This window comes from Corythoichthys intestinalis, chromosome 4, assembly GCF_030265065.1.
Source record: "Corythoichthys intestinalis isolate RoL2023-P3 chromosome 4, ASM3026506v1, whole genome shotgun sequence".
NCBI lineage: Eukaryota > Metazoa > Chordata > Actinopteri > Syngnathiformes > Syngnathidae > Corythoichthys > Corythoichthys intestinalis.
Genome location: NC_080398.1, coordinates 9,189,503 through 9,206,426, shown reverse-complemented (window position 1 = coordinate 9,206,426; position 16,924 = coordinate 9,189,503). Strand labels below are relative to the sequence as shown.

General features: G+C 38.2%; 1 protein-coding gene across 1 annotated transcript; it reads right to left on the bottom strand.

Moving 5' to 3' along the window:
• Positions 1 to 10,361: 10,361 nt before the first annotated feature.
• Positions 10,362 to 14,998, bottom strand: s100a10b (S100 calcium binding protein A10b). The gene is made up of 3 exons (XM_057834326.1): positions 14,883 to 14,998; positions 11,923 to 12,074; positions 10,362 to 10,867 (listed from the first exon to the last, which is right to left on the bottom strand). Exons 2-3 carry the CDS (start codon positions 12,058 to 12,060, stop codon positions 10,709 to 10,711), a joined length of 297 nt encoding a protein of 98 aa, XP_057690309.1. The 5' UTR covers positions 12,061 to 12,074; positions 14,883 to 14,998; the 3' UTR covers positions 10,362 to 10,708.
• Between the last annotated feature and the right edge of the window lie 1,926 nt (positions 14,999 to 16,924).

Here is a 16,924-nt window from a genome sequence, read left to right as displayed (position 1 = left end):
TGCAAAAATAAATTTGAAACTCAAAAAAATATATTTGAAAACTATTTTTCTTTGATTGAATTTTATTCTTTTGATCAAAGTCAAGTTTTTTTTAATTGAAACACCATTTTTGATTGAAGTCATGTAATTTTCCGTTTGGACCACATTTTGGCTAGGACATTTGTGTCTTTATTATTCAATCAAAAAATAAATTGCTTCAAACAAAAAAATATATATTTTCAAAAGAAAAATCACTTCAATCAAATTTTTTTTAAAAATCAATCGTAGAAAAAAAGGTTTGAATGTGAAAAAATATTTGAGACTCAGAAATTCGCATTTGAACACTTTATTTTTCATTCAAACTGTTTTCTTTGATTGAAGCAATCCTTTTTGTGTTTGAGCCATATTAGGGGTAGGACATTTGTGTCAAAATCATTCAATCGCAATAAAAGTTGCTTTAATCAAAAAACTATTTTTAATCAAAGAAAAAAATCATTTGCAAAAACTTTTTTTTTTTTAATATATTTTTTATTTGAAATATATATATTTTTTTTATTGAAGTGTCACTTTTTTTGAAAAGCAAAAAGTTTTAAACTTATTTTTTTCAAAGTGGAAAAAGTTTTGAACACACTTTTTTTTTTTGAAGTGGAAAAAGTTTTGAAGGCACTTTTTTTCGATTGAATCATTTTGACACAAAGATTCTCCTTCAACGCTAGTTCCGGTGTGTTTGATTGGCAGGTAGCTGAGCCAATGACATAAAAGTATGAAGCAAGCATAATGGCCACCAGGGCTCCATCCAGCCATCGGAGTCTGTTGGAGTCTAAGCCGAATATAGGGCACCGGTACGGGCGTGTGACATCGGCATTTCACCGGAGTACCCGCAACGGTACAGTGCCCTGTCGTGGCACACTGGTCGGACCCTGATATCACCCCCCAGGCGCGGAGGCCGGCTGTCGAGTGCATTTCACCGGAGTACGGTGCCCTGTTGCTTAATGTGATTTAACACGGCGAACTTCACCCGCTGCCCTGACGTGACGGTTGGCAATTGGTTCCAACCGGAGTGTCCGCAACGCGCCGGTACGGGAGTGGTCGGCGAGTGGCCCGACACTAGCCTGCCCAGTAAGCGAGTGGACTACCGGCGAGTCGCCGGCTTCCACGCCGGCAGCCCCATCGCTTCAGCTTTGAATGAGTGCCGTGTCATTCGCGGGGCGTCCACTCGACAGCCGGCCTCCGCGCCTGGGGGGTGATATCAGGGTCCGACCAGTGTGCCACGACAGGGCACTGTACCGTTGCGGGTACTCCGGTGAAATGCCGATGTCACACGCCCGTACCGGTGCCCTATATTCGGCTTAGACTCCAACAGACTCCGATGGCTGGATGGAGCCCTGGTGGCCATTATGCTTGCTTCATACTTTTATGTCATTGGCTCAGCTACCTGCCAATCAAACACACCGGAACTAGCGTTGAAGGAGAATCTTTGTGTCAAAATGATTCAATCGAAAAAAAGTGCCTTCAAAACTTTTTCCACTTCAAAAAAAAAAAGTGTGTTCAAAACTTTTTCCACTTTGAAAAAAATAAGTTTAAAACTTTTTGCTTTTCAAAAAAAGTGACACTTCAATAAAAAAAAATATATATATATTTCAAATAAAAAATATATTAAAAAAAAAAAGTTTTTGCAAATGATTTTTTTCTTTGATTAAAAATAGTTTTTTGATTAAAGCAACTTTTATTGCGATTGAATGATTTTGACACAAATGTCCTACCCCTAATATGGCTCAAACACAAAAAGGATTGCTTCAATCAAAGAAAACAGTTTGAATGAAAAATAAAGTGTTCAAATGCGAATTTCTGAGTCTCAAATATTTTTTCACATTCAAACCTTTTTTTCTACGATTGATTTTTTAAAAAAAATTGATTGAAGTGATTTTTCTTTTGAAAATATATATTTTTTTGTTTGAAGCAATTTATTTTTTGATTGAATAATAAAGACACAAATGTCCTAGCCAAAATGTGGTCCAAACGGAAAATTACATGACTTCAATCAAAAATGGTGTTTCAATTAAAAAAAACTTGACTTTGATCAAAAAAATAAAATTCAATCAAAGAAAAATAGTTTTCAAATATATTTTTTTGAGTTTCAAATTTATTTTTGCATTCAAACACATTTTTTTTTGATTGAAGTGACGTTTTCTTCGATTGAAAGTATATATTTTGATTGAAGCAACTTTTTATTTGATCGAAGCAACTTTTTTTTTGATTGAATAATAAAGACACAAATCTACCTCCATAGTGGCGTGGCACCCTCCATATTTTCCTTGAAATAATTTCAGGCTCTGGCTAGTCTGGTCCGCTTTTTTGGCTTTATGCCGCTTTCACCGTGTTACCAATTCTGCCCTTCTTGGTAATTGGCGGCATTTTCAACTGCTCGCCGCAGTGAGGAGTGAACCGGCGATTCACTTGATTCGTTGTCATCCTTCACTGCATCAGTCCCTCTTTTTTCACCTCTTTTATCAACACCATCGTCGTTTTGGGGCTTTTTGAAGAAACTTCGGACACCCAGTTGCCTTGACATTTTTCCGAGTAAGGCCAACGACGTCATGCATCAAGAGAGACAATAGCTGATATATGCTCACTCGCCACCCTGTGGTCTGGGGTGTGAATTGCAACCTGTCAAAATGACAGATGTACTTCAGTTTTTTTCCGTTACCGTTGTATAAAACCGGTTAATGACAGAAAATATTCAGTTAACGCGACCCCTGGGTCGGAGAAAATTTGGGGAGTGAAGGCAACAGTGGTGCCAGTAGTGATCGGGACACTTGGGGCAGTAACCCCCAAGCTGGGCGCATGGCAGATACCAGGAACAACGTCCGCCACCTCCATTCAGAAGAGCGTAATCCTAGGGACAGCTAAGATCCTGCGCAGAACCCTCAAGCTCCCAGGCCTCTGGTAGAGGACCCGAGCTTGAAAGGAGAGACCATACCGCCCGGGTGGGTGAGACGACGATTTTTTTTTTTTTAATGTACAATGGGGAGAACAAGTATTTGATACACTGCCAGTCATTGGCAGTGTGTCAAATACTTGTTCTCCCCACTGTATGTGTGTATGCGGCAGTAACAAAAAAAATACAACTAAACGATAGTTATAAGGTAGATATCCGTGACTTTTTTACAGACGCCAAATTTTTCATTGTGACGAAATTTGTTTAAAAGTTTAAAATATGCGAGTGAATAATATTTTAAAGTCGTTTTTTTTTTTTGTAACTAAAATTTAGACATCAATTAATGATTCTAAGCTAAAAATGACAGACATTTTGAATAATAAATATTAAAGATACACGATAATGTCGGTTGCCGATAATTATCAGCCGATAATGGCAATTACGACGTCACACAGATAATCCAGATAATAAAAAAATTAAACCGATAATGCAATCCGATAATTATATACTTGATTTAGCTTCCAAATGTGCACAACCGAAGAATTCAGCATGCCGCCTCCTCAACCCCTCCCCTCTCTGAAGCCCCTGAGGCGTGTAACTCCGCCTCCTCAACCCCTCCCCTCTCTGAAGCCCCTGAGGGAGGAGGGGTTGAGGAGGCGGAGTTACACGACAAGAAATAGTTGAATATTATGGCGGCTGTTACTAAAAAAATTACGCTCTCGCCATCTGCGAAACATGTACCGCAGAAGTTCCACGAGGCCGAAAGAAAGCGTCCTCATTCAAAACCACTAACCCAGCATCCATTTAAAACTGCATCACAAAGATTTTTGGAACGAATACGAGGCTGTTGCTAGCGGGAATGCTAAAGCTATTGTAAACACAAGTTAAACCACGGAGCTTGTGACATTACAGAGTCGGGTTGTTTGGGAAAGCATCCCAAGGCGGGTGGTAAACTCGCATCTTAAGGCTACACACCGGCACGACTGGAGACCGATAGTCTGCATGTAGCCGTCTTCCGACGGAGCCCGCCGCTCTGGCCGGTCGCAACGGCGCGGCAGGCAGAGCCCGGCTCCCCGGCTACAGGACCTTCGGCGAACACCCCAGTTTCTTGAGCGTTCCCCATGGCGTGCGAGCAGAGCCAGGCCCCGAATATGCCGCGGCGAACCGGCCAGTGCGGGCGGATTATCCGGTACGAACGTAGCCGCCACCGCCGAGACGAGACACGATTTTTTTTTTTTTTTTTACCGAAATGACCCGAGAGCCAAAGCCCTGGATAAAAAAATAATGCAGTTCATACGACCACCATTCTTCATGAAAAACATGCCAATCACAGTGGTTGAATGATAATTTAAACATGGAGAAAACGAAGTCAGCCAGTCAATAATGCATTCAGTATGTAAAATGACGAGCGGTCAGATGACTTTGTAACGCTGCCTATATTTTCGGCTTAACAAAACTCAGGGACAAAACAACACGCACGGAGATGCGAGCTCCAACTCCATCCAAATCGTACTGCCGTGTATCAGTTTAGCTGTTGTAAAGCAAATGTCGTGAGTGCCGCAAAAGTAAACAAACCACTGCAGAATGGGTACATGACATCTCGCTCTTTTGAGTTAATCATTTTCACAGTGTGCAAGAAAGCATATAACATTAGCAATCACTTTTCAAATTAATTTAACTTAATTGTCTGCTCAATTACAGTCACAGTAGATAATCAAAACTTATTGGCACTTATTAACACTTATAAAATTAAATATGCACATTCCTGTTGTAATGAAATAACAATAATATTCTGTAGCCACAAATATTATTCAAAATCTTTTCTTCTTCCAAGTTTTTTTTTTTTTGGATTAAGTATAATAATGTATTGCTTAAAATAAGGCTGTTAAGATTATTTTCAGCTAGCTATTTTTCTTCTAAGAAATCTGAGAGAAATACACTTAAAGCGCTGGCAGATAATTTCACTTATTTCACATAGATTTACACTTAAAACTGACTAGTTTTAAGGAGGTATGTTTTGCAGTGTATTAATGCTATATATGTTAGGAATGGCTTACTTTTAAAGGAATGTTTGTGCAACTTAGCACAACTCTGTAAGTAATTGTTGCCAAAAGTTTACCATTACACAATGTCAGACAATCTGTCATTATTTAGATGTTGGAATTGAATACTTGTTCATATTTTATGTTGAAAAAAAGAGCAATAAATTATATTTTTGCCCAGTAATATTTTCTTTTGTATATACTTTAAAATTTTACATAAATCTTTTAATAGAATCATCGGCTTGACATTATCGGTTATCGGTTGGAACGAGGAGGAAATTATCGGTTATCGGTATCGGCTGAAAAATGCATTATCGTGCATCACTAATAAATATAACTGCTTACCTTCTTTTTATGGCTACGTTGAAACAAAAGCGGTTGCCCGACGTCTGTAAACGGCGGTTTTCAGGGTAAGACAGACAAATTAAAAATAATTCGGAGGCTTAATGCGTCATGAATCTGCTGTGGCAGCATATAGACATATTCTTCTATCAAACACAACAGTTCTTTTGGCTTAAAATACAGCAGTTAATTTTAAACAGCGGTGCAAGAGCAGAAACTGCTTTTTTAGTCTTGTCTGTGTTTTCCGCCATATATATATATATATAATTTATTTACATAAAATTGAAGCTATGTCATCCTGTGATGGTATGCGTTTGCTTGAGTGCATGTGGCATGGGCAACTTGCCCATCTGGAAAGGCAACATGAATACAGTAAGGTATGTGCAGGCTCTAGAACAGTACTTCTCAAATAGTGGGGCGCGCCCCCCCGGGGGGGCGCAGAGCGATGCCAGGGGGGGCGCATGTGACCTCGGGGAACATGCTTTTTTTTTTTGGTTTTGTTTTGCCGTACTGGAATAAAGTGTACTTGCACAACCACTCACTGTGTGGCAGTGGCGCTCTCAGTTTCAGAGTGCGCGCAGTATTTTTGAATTAAAGAAGAGCACTCAGCACACAGAAAACAGATATGAGGAGCAATGCGCCGCCGCCGTTTTCGAAAGCCGTTTTCCGACCGGACTCACTCACGCAGCGACCCATTGCCTTGTCCGGTTCTCACTTCGCCGCCCGAGAAGTGCCATTTTCGGCTTGGGATCGTCACGACGACCGCCCCCACCTACGGTTCTACCTCTGCCGCCGAGAATGCGCTTTTTTCGTGCCGTTTGCCTTTTAGCTTTGACTTTTAATACAGTGGGTGTTGAGGAAAGACCACTGTTTACTGTGTCTAAAAATAATTATAGCGGACAGCCAGAAGCCAAATCAATTAAGACGCCACTTAAAGACATTAGACCCCAATCTCATTGATAAGCCGCTTGTTTTTCAGCGAAAACGTGCCGAAATTTTTCCAACAATCGTCCTGCTTTGTCAGTGTTATATCATTAAACCAGTGAGCATTGTTAGCATGCTCATTGCAAAATAACTCCAAACCACAAGGAAGTAAATATTGTGAGCAGCAAAAATAAAAACTGTCCTTCTGTCCAAGGACACTCTTTTTTTCTTTTATTCAGTTTTGTTTTTTCGGTCACATTTTTTAGCATATTGTCCTCATGAGTGAATGTTTCTAATCAATTTTAATTTGTTATTATTTACTGATTTTATTACATTTTATTTTTCTGTATCAAATGGTCAAAAATGTACCTTGAGTGTTTTTAACAGTTTGGATTTTTTTTTTATTTTTTTAATTAAGGCAAATTAATGCGCCTCAAGTCTTCTCTGTTACAGACAAAACAATGTTAATAAAGTTATACTTTATTATAAGTTGATCTATGTTACTTTTTTTCTTTATTAGAAAAAAAGGACGCAATGTTAGGCAGATGCGTATTTATAATAATAATTTTATAGACAAATGATACTATTTACAGTGGCGGCAGAGAGTTTGGGGGGGGTGCGAAACATTTACGTCTTCCTTGGGGGGGGCGTAACAGAAAATAATTGATAAGCACTGCTCTAGAACAACATAAGCATCCAGATGTTTTTCAACATGATGATGCCAGACTACATGAAGCATTAATTACAACATATGGCTGTGTGAGGAAGGGATTTGGGTACTCAAATGGTCAGCCTGCAGTCCAGATCTTTCACTTATGGAAAGCATTTGATGCATCATAAAGAGGAAGGTGCAACAAAGAAGACCAAAGACAGTTGAACAGTGAGAGAACTGTATTAGACATTAATAGGACTGCATTGCTATTTCTAACCTTGAGAAACTCCTCGGTCACTAGATGTTTGCAAATTGTTGAAAGAAGAGACGATACCTCACAGTGTTGAAAATGGCCTTGGTCCAACTTTTATCACACCATGCAATTGCAGATCAACATACCGGTATTCTTTCCTTAAAAATATGTATTTTCATAGTTTAAATTTTTGATCTATGTTCTAATCTGATTAAAATATTGAAATTTGGCACGTCTACATTATTTCTTTCTGTTTTGATTCACAATTTGTATCGTGTCCCAACTTTTGGGGGAATCCAGTTGTGTATTGTAATACTGCAAAATATTTTTTCGACGCAATCCAAAAAAAAAACCCTTTGCATCGAATGTTTTGCTTTAAACATTTTCTATTCATCCATATACTGTATATTGTATGTTGACATAAAGGTTATATTAAAAGGGGGTCAGGCATGTTTACATTTTTATGCAAATGTGGTTAGCATATATACTGTGAATCCATAAAAGTTCTGTTTTGTGGAACGCACTGACCTTTGAAAGAGCGATAACTTAAACCTAGATCTGGATTTACCGTAAATTCAATTCAGATTCTGTGGTGTGACTCTAAAGTTCATGATAGAAAACCTCCCAATATGACAGTGTTAAAACAAATCTGCAAAGAAGAGTGGGCTAAAGATTCCTCCAAAGCCTCCTCATCGAAAATGTTTTATTTCATTTTTTGCTTCCAAGTGTGGCACAATCATTATTAGTGTCAATTGGAATTACTTTTCCACAATTTTTTGTGCCTTAGAATATTAAATCTTCCTTTAGAAACTGAATTTTGTATTTCTTTGTGTTTTCTCTGTGTTGTTTCGATAAACTGAAACCTTTGTGTGTAAAAAAACATATGTAAAAATAAATAAAAGAAATCAAGAAGGAGCCAAATTTGGGTGTTGTGGAAATGGCCATCCTAGCTGTGAATAGCGTTTCGAGCTTTTAATGACCACCCTTACCATTCTCCATTCAAATGTTACATTAAAAGTTTCATTGCATTCTGGGTGCATGTGCATGTACGTGCACGTGTGTGTGCATGCGCGCTGGTGTGTGCACATTTGCGTTGTCATATTGAAGTATGAATGGATCCTAGTTTGGAAAATCATCATCGTAGTCACTGTATACACACAGGCAAAGCTGTCATGGCAACTGAGCACATGCTTTGAATTCCTATGATACAAGTCTGCTGTGTTCTAAGGGCGTGACATAAATCACTTTAACCATTGGTACATCACGTATCGTCCTGCAAGCACTCTTGGATATTCAGGCAGTAAGGATTCTACATGAGAGGGGCAAATGCGAAAGTGCCCCACTGTATCCAGTAGATGGTGAAGTAGCAGTATACTGTATGTATATATACAGTATATATATATACAGTATATATATTAGGGCTGTCAAAATTATCGCGTTAACGGGCGTTAATTAATTTTTTAAAAATTAATCACGTTAAAATATTTGAACCAATTAACGCAGATGGCCCGCTCAGACAGATTTAAATGACGGTACAGTGAAACGCTCACTTGTTAATTGTGTTTTATGGAGTTTTGCAGCCCTCTGCTGGCGCTTGGGTGCGACTGATTTTATAGGCTTCAGCACCCATGAGCATTGTGTAAGTAATTATTGACATCAACAATGGCGGGCAACTAGTTTATTTTTTGGTTGAAAATTTTACAAATTATATTAAAACGAAAACATGAAGAGGGGTTTTAATACAGAATTTCTATAACTTGTACTAACATTTTTCTTTTAAGAACTACAAGTCTTTCTATCCATGGATCACTTTAATAGAATGTTAATAATGTTAATGCCATCTTGTTGATTGTTTTAATAAACAAATACAGTCCTTATGTACCGTATGTTGAATGTATATATCCATCTTGTGTCCTATCTTTCCATTCCAACAATAATTTACAGAAAAATATGGCATATTTTATAGATGGTTTGAATTGCGATTAATTACGATGAATTAATTTCTATGCTGTAATTAACTCGATTAAATTTTTTTAATCGTTTGACAGGCCTAATATATATATATATATATATATATATATATATATATATATATATATATATATATATATATATATATATATATATATATATATATATATATATATATATATACCCTTTGTCAGGGCAGTATGTATCTTGTATTCAATCCAATGAACAAATATGTATACAAATGAAGTGAAGATGTAGTTCTGTTGGCGTCATCAGGCTGCAATCTCCAACTCTCACTGCAGCGGTTTGCAACCGAGTGTGAAGCCGTTGGGATGAGAGTCTAAAACTATAGTCCTCAGTAAGAAAAAGGTGGAATGCCCTCTTCGGGTCAGGGATGAGGAGTATGGAGTTTAAGTATCTTGGTGTCTTGTTCATGATTAAAGGAAGAATGTAATGGGAGAGCCGCTGCTCCTCCGCATAAAGAGGAGACAGATGAAGTGGCTCAGGCATCTGATTGTTAGCACTTAGTTTTAACTCAGCTTTTAGGCAGGAGTCGGGCTTTACCACAGTCATAAAAATAGTATAATGAAAAAAAGACGAACAAGGCTGAGAATGCTTGGTTTTCTTTCTGTGTGCCGAATGAGCAATATTTTAATATTGCTTATATGACTGAGAGTCGGGGTAAACTGACTGTGTGTGTGTGTGCATCATGCACATACAGTGCATACATGTGTTCTATCAATACAAACAAATTTTGAATATAAGAGTAAACAGATGATGAAAAATTGGAATTGTGCATTAAGACCTGCGGTATGAACGTAGCCTATGTCTCCCACTGGACCAGGAATGACTTGGGATCCCTCGAAAGAGCTGGATGAAGTGGCTGAGGAGAAGAAAGTCTGGACTTCCCTGCTGAACCTACTGCCCCCAAACTGTAATCTTTGTAATGATTATCCCATGTCTATGCAAATGTTTTTCTTTCTTGTGCTTTGGGATTTTTATTTATTATTATTCAGAAGCATGGTGAGTGGTACTAAATTGTCGAAGAGGAGCTGAACATTGTGTCAAACATTTAAAATGTTGATGATTTACCATGAAAAGGAATTTTTTTTTTTACTGCTTAAAGCTTAAGTCTTTGGGTGTGTGTGTGTGTGTGTTTTTTTCCTTCTGGCTTTAATACACACATTTTTTGGACCCCGATTGAACTTTGCATAGCAACAACTGGTCGAGCAAACCTTTCCAGAAAAAGAAGAAAAGCAATTCTAGTAGTTGGCTAACATTTTATTTCAAGAATGAAACGCTCATAATGACTGACATAGATGTGTTAGTTTTGTGGTTTAGTACGATGGAAAATATTCTCAGTAAAATTAGACCAGAGTGCCAAAGAATTTTGGGGCCACCTGCTATTTATTAAATGTATGGTTATCAATCACATTGGTTGGAGCCAGTAAGCACAGGGTGGACGTATTTTTGTAACAAAACTTTTTCATGAGTTTAAATCATACAAGGAAAAAATACAAAAGCAAGTGTGGCATGAATAGTCAGACAGACAAGGTGATATTCAGTCAAAGGTTTGTTAATACTTCTGAAACATGTGTCTGGTTCTTCTATTGTTTGCCCTTCTTTTGGTGCAGCACATAGCACTTCTCACATGCCATGGAAAGACCCGCGACCAAGGGCAGGAACTCTTCAAAGTCCAATTTGTCATCTTTGTTATGGTCAAGGTCTTGCAAGATGCAGTCCACTGTTTTGGGGTTCTTTTGAGTCTGGAAAAAAAAACAGTGCTTGGCTCAAAAATAGATCAGATGTTTGTGAACTACGATCCCGTCAAGGATGCTCTGATAAAGTCTTTTATGCTCAGATTTGGGAACTTTTACCATCATCAATAAAACCTTGGCTGACTTGTACAGGTTACATGTTAAAATAAGACTAGCAACATGTAAACAGTATTTCCAATAATAAGAGTCTTAAAATAAATTCAATTGTATTGCACGTTTTTGTGTCAGTTACATAAGATAATACATTAATTTGATGCAATTCAAAATATTATAGCATACCAACTGTTAGCTCTTTGCCTGTTTGAGTGGCTGAAACACTACAGCAAACATCCTTTGAGGAACAAGATGTTTCTGAATTAACATTATAGATCCATGCAGGTTGTAAGCATGAGCATTCTTTTAATATTTTGAGACTTTCTACTTTCTTGGTCTTAAGTTAATTTGGTATATGTTATTGCTGCACTTGATGGCATATGATGCTGGATTGGTGTGTGGGGGTGTGCGTGTGGGTTTGTATTTTTTTTTTAATGAATGGAAGACTGTTGTTTTGGGTGCTATTCTATATGTCAATGGTACATCATAAACATAGTAACTATTACTTACTACAGTGCTGTATAGAAAATCATTCACATGCTCATTAACTCCTACGGGCAATTTTTAGTCTTCAGTGAATCATATGCATCATTTTGGAATGTAGAAGTAAACCCACAAAAGCATAGGGTGAGCATACAAACTCTGTAGAGGAAGGCTGAAGCCAAGATTCTAACCCTAATGTTAGGATTAAGAACTTTGAGGCAGACATGTTAACCACTTTACTACCATACCACTGTGCTTCCAAAGCATTAACCCAGTTTTAATAAACTTAATTTAGGCTGAGGACAAAAGCAATGTAAAACATTGCAGATTAAGTCACTCTTAGTCTCACTAATTTAATCAGTGTAGTTATTACAGTACAGTATATTACATTTTGGCTGTAATTCACATAATACTACATAGTGGTGGTATAGGTTGTAAAAGAATATAGAATGTGTGTGTATTCTAACCTTGAGAAAGGTGGGTAACTCCGTCTCCAGCAGTTTTTTAAGTTCTTTTTTGCTTAGCGTCCTCCCGTCGCCGTCGTCTTTGGCGTAGCGGTGGAAGATAACAATGAGGTTCTCCATGCATTTTTCCAAGTCAGTCATATTTGCAAAGAAGGCTGGGTAATAAAAACAGAACAGACATGATTTGTAATGGGAGGAACCAGCAGTATACACGATTGTGCAATAATTGAAATATGGCAACAAAATGATGAAAGAATATAGCCTTCTAAGTGAAAAAAGCAAAATCTTTTTCCAAATGTTGTAATTGTGTTGGGAAATATGGAGCATTACAACATATATACAAGTGAACTAGTTGGATTGACAACGTTTAATAATATAGAATGAAAATTTGCCACACCCTTAGTGTTAATGCTCTATGGAAAAGAAAATATTTTTTTGGTCCATTTGACAGACAATGCTCATTGGGCTTGTATTATCTAGCCTGGAACTCCAGATTCACCACTGTTACAGCGATAGAGCCTGGGACCCAGCTCCTTACTGGCCTCTCGAGCCCGAATGAAATCGTCTGTGCAATCAGATTCCTTTATTTACGTGATATGTTCTTAACGAGCAACGTCACTCTTGCGCTTCGGAAGTGGTCTCCACAACAACGCAGATGGTGAACGGGAGAGCCGAGAATATGTTCCTATCCGCGGTAAATTCAGTTTTATATGACCAAAAACACATTGAGTCGCTAAAACCAACAGACTGTCCCACGCTAGCCATGTTGAATAAACTTATCCGTTCTCCGCTCTTCTCATATGTTTACATCCTCGCGCTAGAATTGTCGCTTTACCAACATCACGTCAGCCCGTCGCTGATTGGTCCACTCTGCTGTCTGTTTGCTGTGGCTTACTCCGCCCTGGAGTAAGCCACAGGTGAGTCTGGAGCTCCACGCTATGAATTAGTGCTGCAACGATGAATCGAATAACTCGAGTATTCGGTTAGAAAAAAAGATTTGAATGACATTTTGCTGTTTCGAGTATTCGTTTAATTTAAGTGGCGTTGTAATGGTTTATTTTGAAAGTGTTTGCATTTAGTTTTATTGATTTGGGTGGATACTCTGCCTTCTAGTCTGCCTCATTTCACACGGCTGAATCAAGGTGCTCCCTGTTAAGACCAACATAAGTTACATTTTTGTTTGAGCTCATGTTTTTTTTTTTTTTAATGCATTAGTTATTTAGTTTAAAGGTATTTTAGCCTATTTTTGTGGGAATATTTGTCTGAACCATTTGTTAAAAGCATTGTAAAAAAGTTAGCATTTAAACTAGCAGACTTTTGCTATGTAAGTTAGCCAATTGTTCTTTTGTTGTACATAGATCCTCATTTATTTTTTTTTTTATACCTTTTTGAGGCTCAACTCAGGGAATTAAATTTTTCATGTCCCTTATCCGATTACTCGATTATTCAAACTAATGGTTCATCAATTATTCGACTACTAAAATAATCGATAGCTGTAGCCCCACTATGAATTATCATGAATATGAAAATTTTGTGGTTCGATATGAAGACAGATCTGACTTATACACATAGAGGGTGCTAGAACTTTGTCTTTGCATTATATTCACATATAATTGGTTCATTTTGTTTTTTCATTATAACATATCAACTCTTAAAATATTCACTTCAAAATGTTTCACTATATTTTAATCATAGCCCTTACAATATGAAGTGCAAATAAAAACTAAAAACAATCATCAATGATAATAAATTCAGCATTTAACCCTCTATAGGGCAACTGGATATTTTTGGGTCATTACAAACAAATACAAGTAATTAAGAACAAATATTTGAAAACAAACGAACAAACAAAAAAAAATTAACATGATGAAGATGTGGTGTCAGTGTATGAGGATATCACATTTTGGGTTAAGTGTGGCCTACATTAACCAAAATGTGAAGTTTAAACTATAACTATATTACTTAGAAGTATTTTATTTTATTATTTTTAATGAATAAAAACAATTCTAAGTTAATAAAAAAATTAATAAAAAAAACAAAAAATGAAATTAAAATCAATTACACCAGAGACACACCCTAGTCATGGCGTCACTTTTTATTTCATTAATCTCATTATATTTAAATTGAGAGGAGTGGCTGCTAATGCTCATCTTTCATTGCCATTGACGGCGTTAGACGTCCAATCCATTTTGACTGGGAGGGCTCTCAGCGATCATTCGCTACCAGCCTCTCCCTCCCAAAAAAATGGATTGGATGCCTAGCGTCGTCAATGGCAGACAAAGAGTTAAATGAATGCCCTATAAAGGGATAAACAAGGAAATATAAGTACAGTATATAATTAAATATCATGGGGTCGGTATATTTGAAAGGTTGCGGTTCGCATGGTGACAGGCGCGTAAAGACCAGCTCATTGTCATCTGCAGCCAATGTAAACATTGCAACACTAAGGGAGGATACGGGTGTTGCTTTCATTGGCACTATGAGTAAATTCTTTTATATTTTTGCAAATGTTCCAGAACAAACGGACATCCTTATCTAAATTATCCAATGGCTGCTGGCCATTATCCCTCATCCGCTCTTTCCCCTATTGGATTTCAGAAAAAAAGTCGTAAAAATGATAAAACAAAGACTACAGTCCGTGAAGGTTTAACAAAGGGACAGGAAACAGAAGGCCAGCAGCAACTTGTCACACGGGAGAAGTGGATGCGCCCAAACCACAGAAGACCACCCAATGACGTATGACTAACACACCCAGTGGCCAACGTGGAAACTTTTGCGTCAAACTAAGAGCAAATGCTTAAAAACAAAGCCAAACCTAGCACTCGTTTATAAAGCTGACGCTTTTAACTTTTGCGAGTAGGTGCATCGCATTTTTCGGTGAGCTATCACTTCTGGAACGACAAGAGCATTCGTCAAAAGAGCGCAATCTACCCAAAGTGTCGAATGGAGGCGTGGGGACTCACCAGACGAGGAGGCGGCTGAGTGTGCAGGGTGGGTTGGAGAGAAAAGCAGAAGTTCACTCGCAGTTTATACGAGTTTATATAGTGAGCCGGACAACGCCCCGAAAGAAGGAGAAGGGAGGGAGGAAAGAAATAAGCGGAGGGAGGGAGTTAAAGCAATTCATGTCTCCACACACCCATCTTAACACAGCTCCCAAAATGTGTGGGTTATATTTCTTGTGAATACGTATTCCAAACCAAAAAGCGGACTTTTTCCTATCGAGGGAAAGTTACTCCATAATCAAATGGTATGAGACAGAACATGTTTGAATGGACTTTTTTAAATGCCGTTTAAGTAAAGCTCATGTCCAAATGAAAATACCTCGTAATTATCGCTCAAAGAAGTCCAAGTAATGGCCAACAAAGTACCACAATCTTGTCCAGTTCCACTTCACCTTGAATTATCAAACAGATGGTCTCGCGCGTTGGTCAATCAACCACTGTTAGACTATATAATTCATGAAAAGATTTAATGAAGTGCTGGCCAGATCCCGCATTAGCAAAGCATCCTCAGACCAAAACCTTTTCACTTTGATGCTTTTAATTTTTTCTGCCTGCAACGCATTTTTGGGTGCGGCAAACATTTCTTTTATGGAGCCAAGATAATTTGATTTAAGGGTCAGCCATCTGAACATTGTCGAGAAGTCCAGTAGTTTTGGATCGACACACATCAGCAAGGGCGTAGGTTTGGTCTCAACATTGGTAGGGACGCTAAAACAGCATAACCTGCATGTACACTTTTTGCTGAGGACGGGACATTAATAAGACCATACAGATTGGGTACATTTCTCAAATGTAGCTCAAATATAGCTGGTTCCTATGTAAAAATGAAAAAAGGTTACAATAAAAATATTTTCATGGGAGAAAGTCATTTTTCAAAATGCTTGCTTCATATAAAGGAATTTACAGTGGTTGTGGGTTTTTTTTGGGGGGGGGGGTAAAAATGGGCATCGGCTGCAAATAAAAATATTTTTTTAAGGATAGCTAGAAAATACATACATTTTAACATTTTAATTAAGGAATAAATGCACAAAATGCAGTTGGATTAACGTTAACAGTAGAAAAAGTACAGGAAGACACGTCACTAAACAGCTTTCTACTCGGGTTTTACAGGTTAGCAAGTTCCCACGGTTAATGTAATGTTAAGCTAACTCTGATGCAGGTCGGACTTTCAATTGCAAAATTAGTGGTGTGTTCCCCACCTTCACAACATTGACGTATTTTTACATTACTTAAAGTGGCTGCTGTGTTAGGGTGCGCTGGGAAGTGGACCCCAAAGCAGACAAGGGTGGCTGTGGTGATTTTCAAAAGTTTATTTGAGTACCCTTCGCAGCACTGCACGTGCACTTGGCGTGTAGCTGGCAGGTGTTGACAGGAGGTCAATCAGGCGTCGGTACAATTCTGGGAGCAGACACGGGGAATCCTGGGACGGAACAAGAGGTCTGATTAGCCGGGTAAGAATTGATGTGGTAAATACCTGAATGCTGGACTTCACTGACGGGATAGCTAAAAGTTTGGTCTGGCGACGAGCGGCAACAACGAGCTGGCTTATAAAGGCGGCTGATTTCGATGGCTTGCAGCTGTCGGCGTCTTCGCCCGTCTGGTCTCCACTCTCCAGCCTGCAATCAAGGAGCCCTAAAATGCTGCTGGCCGAAAAAAACCTTCTAATATCCCTCCTCTTCAATGGGGGCGGAGGAGTTCCAGTCATCAGCCATCAAATGTGTGTTTGAAGGGGAAAAAATGGACCAGCACATTCAGCAAGTGAAAGGGGGTAAATGTAAGTCTGAACATAATGTAGGGTCAATTCTATCATTACAATTTATGGGAAGACAATCTAAATTACCTATATAACTGAACTCATTATATAATGCAAATAAGGTTGTCTAAAAGTTGGTGGGGACAATTTGAGCATCCTGAAAAGTTGGTAGTGTTATGTCCCTACCGTCCCTATGCAAACCTACGCCCTTGGTCGTCTGCTACAAAATTATATTTGACCCAGGGGTTGT